Source organism: Marmota marmota, unplaced genomic scaffold (assembly GCF_001458135.2).
Source record: "Marmota marmota marmota unplaced genomic scaffold, marMar, whole genome shotgun sequence".
NCBI lineage: Eukaryota > Metazoa > Chordata > Mammalia > Rodentia > Sciuridae > Marmota > Marmota marmota.
The window spans coordinates 977,601-985,543 of NW_025999895.1; the positions used below are offsets into that span (position 1 = coordinate 977,601).

The 7,943-nt window shown below is 59.2% G+C and overlaps 1 protein-coding gene across 8 annotated transcripts in view; it reads left to right on the top strand.

Moving 5' to 3' along the window:
* LOC107157688 (ethanolamine-phosphate cytidylyltransferase) overlaps positions 1–6,893 on the top strand; it is an 18,483-nt gene extending 11,590 nt beyond the window's left edge. Inside the window, exons 1-14 of one of the 8 annotated variants that reach the window (XM_015504049.2) lie at positions 7–32; positions 1,755–1,843; positions 2,285–2,446; positions 2,650–2,716; positions 3,433–3,517; positions 3,689–3,733; positions 3,913–3,966; positions 4,403–4,541; positions 4,748–4,830; positions 5,122–5,199; positions 5,549–5,614; positions 5,697–5,762; positions 5,989–6,077; positions 6,167–6,893. In XM_015504049.2, the coding sequence (XP_015359535.1) occupies positions 1,762–1,843; positions 2,285–2,446; positions 2,650–2,716; positions 3,433–3,517; positions 3,689–3,733; positions 3,913–3,966; positions 4,403–4,541; positions 4,748–4,830; positions 5,122–5,199; positions 5,549–5,614; positions 5,697–5,762; positions 5,989–6,077; positions 6,167–6,269 (1,119 nt within the window). In that variant the 5' untranslated portion in view covers positions 7–32; positions 1,755–1,761 and the 3' untranslated portion in view covers positions 6,270–6,893. The other 7 variants (XM_048797184.1, XM_015504050.2, XM_048797189.1 and 4 more) reach the window with 7 other exon arrangements.
* The last annotated feature ends 1,050 nt before the right edge of the window (positions 6,894–7,943 follow it).

Consider the following 7,943-nt stretch of genomic DNA (forward strand, 5'->3'; position numbering starts at 1 on the left):
AGGCACGCGGTGCGGGTGTGGTGCGACGGCTGGTGAGCGGGGCGGGGACGGGCGGCCAGCAGTCTCCTCCCGGGGTCGGCGCCGGCATTTGCCTGGGGGCCGGCCCGCGCCTGCGGTCGCGCCCTTCGGTGTGCCACCGACCCCGGTCGGGTCGCGGGGGCCAAGTCCAGGGTTTCCCTGATGTCCCCCTGGGCTCCTCAGCGACGCCTGCCGGCTTGGGCTTGGAGCCTTCCGGGGCTCTGTCGCTCCCGGCTGCGCGAGGCCAGCCGACATCTGATCACTTGGAGGTTAGGCGCGAGGTTAGGCGCGAAATGTGCAGACGCTGATGCAGCCGGCAGTGTCCTTCCGGAAAACTGGAGATGCGCCCCTCGGGCGCTCACTGGGGACTGCCAGGTCGTCCGAGGCGCTATGGAGCACACAGGCTCCCAGCCCGCGGTGGGTCAGGAATGCCATGGGCTTTCTGGCGATTTAGAGGAGGTCATTGTTTTGAAGAAACTTTGGGGCTGTCAACAAGTAGAAGGAAAGTTGACCTTTCCGATAGCTTGCTGCCCTCAGTGATTTCACAGGCCTGCACCTGATGGAGTGGGGAAGGACCTTGGCTAGTCAGCCCATAGCTCCTGAGAAGGCTTAAAGGGAGCGGGCAGAACCTTGTCTCTTTTGCACCTGAGTCACCTTGGGAAGAGGGAACTCGGCTTCCTGTTGTACTCTGACCTTGGCCCTGGCCAGGGGCCCACCCCAATCAGGCCACAGGCCGCAGTAGCTAGGATTCAGTGTCACTCTTTCCTCCGTGTGTTCCCCCAATCCAGCCTCTGACCCCTCCTCCCATCCATCCTGTGCAGAGGGCACATGGCTGGATGAAGTTGACCCTGGGCCTGAATCCTGTAACCCCACCCAGTTTGTCTGCTGGGACCCCCTGCACTGTGGTGAGAGTGGTAAATGGCTATTCTGAGAGGTGGGGGGGGCTGCTCCAGGTCACCTGATCATACCTCACAGGGGATGGGGATCTCTGGAGGGAGGTAGAGCCAACCCAGGGCCCAGCATTGGCCCACAGAGGATTTCGAGGGCTGTTCCCAAAGTGTGCAGGAGCACCTGGGGCCCAGCACATTGCAGGGGCTGAGGAGCCTTGAACTGGAGAATGCACTCATAGCTAGACTCGGATTTGAGGATAAGAGCTGTAGAACCAAGTGACACAGGCTGTTTTTCACTAAGCCAGGCAATGGGGAAGGAACCAAAATTTTCAAAACCAGTGATTCCCAAGCTTCTTTGGTTGGAGTTTTGGTTTTGTGTTGACCCCAGGGACCTCAAGGTAGAATAGGATCCAGACCCAACCCACAATGTTTGTTTTAAAGTTTAAAGTGACTCCCCACAGCAGGTTGTATTTAGTGAAAGACGGGGACAAGTGCAGAAACCACCTGAGGCCTGAGAAGTGACCACGGCCACCAGTGGGAGAGTCTGTCCTGGGAGCTCCTCAGCCGTGCTCTCCTCCAGGCCTGTCCCTGGGTGCACCATCCTTTCTAGTCCTGACACTGATAGGGTCCTGACCTCTGGCCCTGGATCTTGGGGGGTGGACATCTTAGTGCCCACCTCCCTGCTGAAATCCTGCTTCTGGATAGATCCTGGGTAGCAGTTTCCCCCGGTGTTTTTTCAAGAGAGCTATCTCACGAATTCTGGAAGGATCAAAGATGTGCCCCACAATGCCCCTTACCACCTACCTTCCTTAACATAGGGCCTGACTGCCCTGTCTGTCCCCACAGCTATGACATGGTGCATTATGGCCATTCCAACCAGCTGCGCCAGGCACGAGCCATGGGAGATTACCTGATTGTGGGCGTTCACACCGATGGTAAGGTGCAGGCTGCTGTGCCCACACCACCCACAGTCTGACATGGTCTTCTCTGACTGGGTCAGGTAGGGCAGGTCCACACATCCTTCCCAGAGCTTGGCAAGCTCAACCCAGCTTTGCCTGACTGAGGAAGGCCCCAGCTATAGAGAACAGGCCGGTGGCATTCATGACAGGCTCCTTGGCTGTGCGGCCCATCCCCTCCACCCCTGTCCTGGCTCCTCAGCGCCTAGACTGAGGGGCTGTCCTGTTACCCAGCAAATGCTCTGATCCATTTTGCTGGCCAGAGCACAGCGGTGGTCTTGCCCCGTGGCCTGAGCACCCAGTGAGAGGCAGGCTCCCTACTGCACCCCACTGTAAGTACAGGACAGGGCGGCTCCTGAGGAAGGAGCCTGGGGGGCTGGAGGTCACCTCTCTCATCCTTGTCTTGTCTTGTGGTCATAGAGGAGATCGCCAAGCACAAAGGGCCCCCGGTGTTCACCCAGGAGGAGAGATACAAAATGGTGCAGGCCATCAAGTGGGTGGACGAGGTGGTGCCTGCGGCTCCCTATGTCACCACCCTGGAGACGCTGGACAAGTACAACTGCGACTTCTGTGTGCACGGCAGTGAGTGGGAGGGCCTGGGGCTGCGCTCAGGTCCCGGGTGGTACCTGGCGATGGTGGGCCTCCTCCCTGTGGGCTCCAGGAAAGCTCTGCTCCCTCCCCAGAAATAAGTGCACAGATACTGGGACAGGCTGGGGACTGAGAGGGGAGCTGGGTGCTGGCTCTAGGCTGAGCCTCCTTGTCTTGGTGTGCATGTCACTCTCTAGATGACATCACACTGACTGTAGATGGCCGTGACACCTACGAGGAAGTGAAACAGGCTGGGAGGTACAGGTAAGTCCCCAGGTGGCCTACCAGTCAGGGCACCAAGTGCAAGGGTTCCTTCCAGCTTATTCTTGGCTGCTTTGTGGCCTCCTCTGAGAAGAGTGTCTGGGCTTCTGGCCAAGACTGGGTACACAGGAAGGGGAGCGCTTGTTGTGGCCCTTACTTCATGGCAATTCCAGGGCTTCAGAGAAGTGTTACAGGCAGAGCTTAGCAGGGATGGCCAGGTTCTTGATCAGAGCTGTGAGCACGGCCACCACAGCCTAGCACAGCTGGTGAGTGCCTTATGGGACTTGTGCCCTTTGGGAGCTGGCTTTTAATTACTTTAAAGACCTAGTTGTGGCCAGTGGCTCCTGCAAGAAATGGGGCAAGCTGGAATTCCCTTGGCAGAGAGGGCACAGTCAGGCAGGACCTGGGTGTGAGGGAGGCTGGGGGCCTGATGCAGAATGGGGACCACCCTGAGTCTGCCCTGCCTGCTCCCAGCTCCCAGCACTGCAGGAATGGGCCTTAGTGACCTTTCTGCTCTGCTCCTGCCTCTCTGTAGCTGATCTCAGTACAGGCTCTTCCCCATGCTCCAATTCTGTGTTCTGTTGTGGTCAGTGCAGAGAGGTGCACAGGCAGGGTTAAGGTCATGTCCCTCGGGTGGGGTCCACTGCAGGTGGAGCCTGACAAAGGGGTCCTGTGGGTCCAGGACAGGAACCCCCCCATACTCCCTTTGGTCCCCCCAGAGAGTGCAAACGCACCCAGGGCGTATCTACCACAGACCTCGTGGGCCGCATGCTGCTTGTGACCAAGGCCCATCATAGCAGCCAGGTGAGTGCAGGATGGGGCAGGGTCCCTGGTTCCCTGGGTTGAGGACAACCACCCTTCCCCATCTTTCTCCTCCTCAACCTCCCCTCTGGCTGGGGGAGCCACAAGCTATGCAGTCATGGGGTTGGCAAGTCTGGAGGGTAAGACCCCTCAGCGGCTGTCCCTCCTGTGCAGGAGATGTCCTCCGAGTACAGGGAGTACGCAGACAGCTTTGGCAAGGTGAGTGAGCTCTGGCCAGTAAGGCCACCTGGGAGTGCAGCCAGTGCTTGGCTGCCCCTCCTCCACCACCCACACTCCCCTTGGGGCTCTCTTTAGGGAAAGGCCAGCTCTCCTCCCTCCCTGCCTGGAACTGACAGGTGGCCTCTAACCAAATGGCCTGCCCCTCTCTCCCTTTGTAGCCCCCTCACCCGACACCTGCCGGGGACATACTTTCCTCAGAAGGCTCCTCCCAGGTGACCAGATGGTGGCCTAAGGGTGCTGGGTTCCCAGAGGGCTCTGTCCACAGGCCACTAGGTTCTATACCTCATGGTGGTGAGTCCACCAAGTGGAGCTGGCGTTAGTTGCAGTACCTACTGTGGCCATTAGGCAGAGCCACAGTCCTGCCAGTGGCAGTGGCCTTGCCTGGACTGGCGGTGGTGTCCCTGCTCCTGCCCTGTTCCAGGTACCTGCCTGGAAACAGACCCAGTGGGCCTCTGGGTTGTGGCATGCTGCAGTGGGGGTGTAAAGTCCTGACCCATGGTGCCCACTGCGTCTGCTCCCCAATCCCCACCATGACAGACAGGGGTACAGGCAGCCCTATACCCAGAAGAGTGGTCCCAGGAAGGAGCTGGACAAGGGACATGCCTGAGAGGCCTCTGCTGCTGACCAGCTTCCTCTTTTGCCTGATAGTGTCCTAGGGGGCGCAACCCCTGGACAGGGGTGTCCCAGTTTCTACAGACATCCCAGAAGATCATCCAGTTTGCTTCTGGGAAGGAGCCCCAGCCAGGGGAGACGGTTATCTATGTGGCTGGTGCCTTTGACCTGTTCCGTATCCTCCTCCGTACCACTGTGGTGCCACGCCCACACCATGGAAGGGGAACCTGGGCCACAGGCCCCTCAAGGCCCTGGGACTGGGCTGGGGTGCGGGGAGAGCAGCCTGGCAGGGAGAAAGAGTGGTGAGGTGCTGAGCCAACTCCCTGGGAGGCGGGAGCTCTCTGCCCTCTTGCCTGTTGTTGCCTCTTGACCTGTGTACAGATATTGGGCACGTGGACTTTCTCGAGAAAGTGTACAGGCTAGCTGACAGGCCCTACGTCATCGCCGGCCTGCACTTTGACCAGGTCTCTGCCCTGCCTCCTTGTTCCCCAGACCCAGACAATTGACGGGCCATGAGGCCCTGGTGGGGCTCCAGGGTGGATGTTGGGCACAAGTGGCCTGTGGAGGAACGAGGCTTCAAGTGCCTTTTGAAAGCAAAAGAGACCTCCTGGGTGGGTGAGCTTGGGTCTCTTCTGGGGTCCAGAACCGTTCTGCCTGGCTCCTCTCCTAACTCCTGCCCATAAGGGATCACTGGGAGGGAGAACACCTGGTCCACATGAGGTCCTGAAGCTGAGCTGACCTTGCTCTGCCCTTAGGAGGTCAATCGCTACAAGGGGAAGAACTACCCCATCATGAACCTGCATGAGCGGACCTTGAGTGTGCTGGCCTGCCGGGTGAGCACAAGCTAGGAGCCAGCCCGGAAGGGGAACATCCCCTGGCCTCTCCCTTCCAAAGGCTTCCCTGAGCCAGGGTGTGGGTGCCTGTCCATCCCACTTGGTAAGGTGGTCTGGCCTCCTTGGTGGTGTGTTTCTTCCCAACTAAGGAACCCAAGAGGCCCAGGAGGTAGGACGCCGTGGGCTCCCTGGCCAGCCAGCCCCAGCCCTGCCTGTCTCTGCTCGCTCACCTGCAACCTCAGCCCTGCATCTAGGGCCATCTCCTACCATTCTCCAGTCCTGCCTGCCAGGATTGGGGACCTCTGCTACTACTCCTTGTCCCAAGCTACTCTGCTCCTTGTCCCCACAGTATGTGTCAGAAGTGGTGATTGGGGCCCCATATGTGGTCACAGCAGAGCTCCTGGGTCACTTCAAGGTGAGGCTTCTCATGGGGTAGGTACTTGGTGCTGCTGTGGCTCCCAGAGAGGCACCTGGGCTGACCCCTGCTCCCTTCCCAGGTGGACCTTGTATGTCATGGGAAGACAGAAATCGTGCCTGACAGGGATGGCTCTGATCCCTACCAGGTGGGTTTCACTGCTCCCCGATGCAGCTCCCTGAGGCCTCACCTGTCTCTGGGATGGCACAGAGATCCTTGCTGCTGTGTGGCTCCAGGGGACAGGGAGGCAGGTTGCTAATGAGCACCAGTGATTGCTCTCCTGGCCCTGTGCTAGCCTCCCTCTGGGGCAGGGCAGAGACAGCTAGTTTCTGTGGTCAGGAGGGAACTCATCTCTCTCTCCTTGAGGCTTCCAGGAACCCAAGAGGAGAGGCATCTTCTATCAGATTGACAGTGGCAGTGACCTCACTACGGACCTCATTGTGCAGAGGATCATTAAAAACAGGTATCCCCAGGGCCCCTTGGGGTGGGTACCAAGCAGCTGCCAGCAGAGGGAAGATTCCCTGGCGCAGCTCACCATAGCCCGGCCCCCAGGTTAGAGTATGAGGCACGAAACCAGAAGAAAGAAGCCAAGGAGCTGGCCTTCCTCGAGGCCACCAGGCAGCAGGAGATACAGCCTGTGGGGGAGGGCGACTAGACTTCCGACTGGAGGACTGTCATGGAGAGCCCCTGTGCCGGTGCCTGCCCCGCTCTGCTTCTGCGTCTTAGAGTTTGGCTCACGCAATTCTAAAGGAAGCTGCAGCACCACCCACTAACTGGCCTGGCTCCAGCAGGGCTGGTGGGGAGGGCACTACTCCTGCCTGCCTGCAAGGTGCCTGTTTTGTAGTGGGCTCTCAGCTCCTCCTGCTCAGAGAAGGCATCCGGCAGTGGAGCAGCCCAGCAGGCAGGGTGGGCAGAGAGGACCAGTGATATTGAAGGCTGTTGCTCCTGTGTGCTTCCATCCAGTGGTTTCTAACTGCTGCTCCTCCCCCATCTTGGAGAGAGATGACCCTCCTGCCTGGCTGGAGGCTGCACTTCTTGCTTATCCAGCTTTGTGGAAGGCACAGAGTGGATGGCTTTGGGGAGCTGTGTTCCTGGGGTCACTCTCCATTGGGCACCCTGTGCCCTGCAGCTCATCCCAGTACCCTGTGCCTGGCTCCAGGAAGGTGCACTTGTCCTGCTGCCCTCCCAACAGACTTCCTGGTCTTGATTTGTACATCTCTGGTGCAACTGAATAAAGCCTGCTGGGAAGTGCTGTGTCTGCCCCCAGCTCACCCACCCACCACAGGGTTTCTGGAGTGGCAAGACCAGGAAGGCCGCAGAGCCTTGGGGCTGCCTACCAATGGGGCTGGGAGGCAATGATTTGGCATGTCTGTTGAATTCAGATGCGGGAATTAGGGCTATAGGTGTGGCTCAGTGATACAGCAAGGCCCTACCTAGGGTGCATTAGTCCCTGGGCTCATTCCCAGTTCTGCAAAAAGAAGAATATGAAGGTGCTTTCCAGCCCAATGCCCTCCCACTTTGAGCTGCTGAACCAGGTGGAAAGGGCCAGGTTCCTCTGAGGAAGATGGGCCTGCCCTTTCCTTTTAATCCAGCTGATTTTGAGGTCTGCTTTACAATCCCAACAGAAGCCTCACCCACTTTCCCTCTGTGCCCCCAGTCTCAGAAGTGGGGTGGTGCTCATGTTCAGACCCCTGAGCTGTGGGATTCCTGAGCAGAGAGGCCAGGCAGTGCCTGCAGGCTAGATCTGGTAGGGCATGGCTGCCTGGCTGCTGGGCTGGGCAGAGAACAGGCCTGGCCTAGACATGCCAGCACCTAGAATATGCTGCTGCTTGCACCCTGGAGCAGGGGCTGGGGACTGATTTGCACCAGCAGCAGGTAGAGCCTGGGCCCAGCACCCCAAAGACACATCGTCCAGCCAGGGGAGACTCCCTGCTCACCTGCCACTCATGGAATCCCTGGGTGGAGGGCTGGCAGGTCCAGCTGGCAAGGGCACAATGGGGACACCCTGAGAGGCAGACCGCAGAACTCTGGGCCTTCTGTCAGCCCTGCCAGGAGTGGAACAAGAGGGAAGCAGCCAGAGGTCCCAGCTCATGCTCTAGAGGAAGACCCAGAACCCTTGAGTGTGCCAAGGGTGAGGGGAGCCAGCTTGACCAGAGGAGAGCAGCACCTGGGGCACCCTAGCAGGAACCCTGGTTTTACGGGCCAGGCGGCCACTAGTCTGGGTGACTTCGGGGCCCCGCCCTGCTCGAGCCCCCCCCCCCAGCAGTCCCCCTCTGAAGACTTGACTGAGCTTCTCCTTTATTCATTTGGCGGATTACTGCACGGGGCG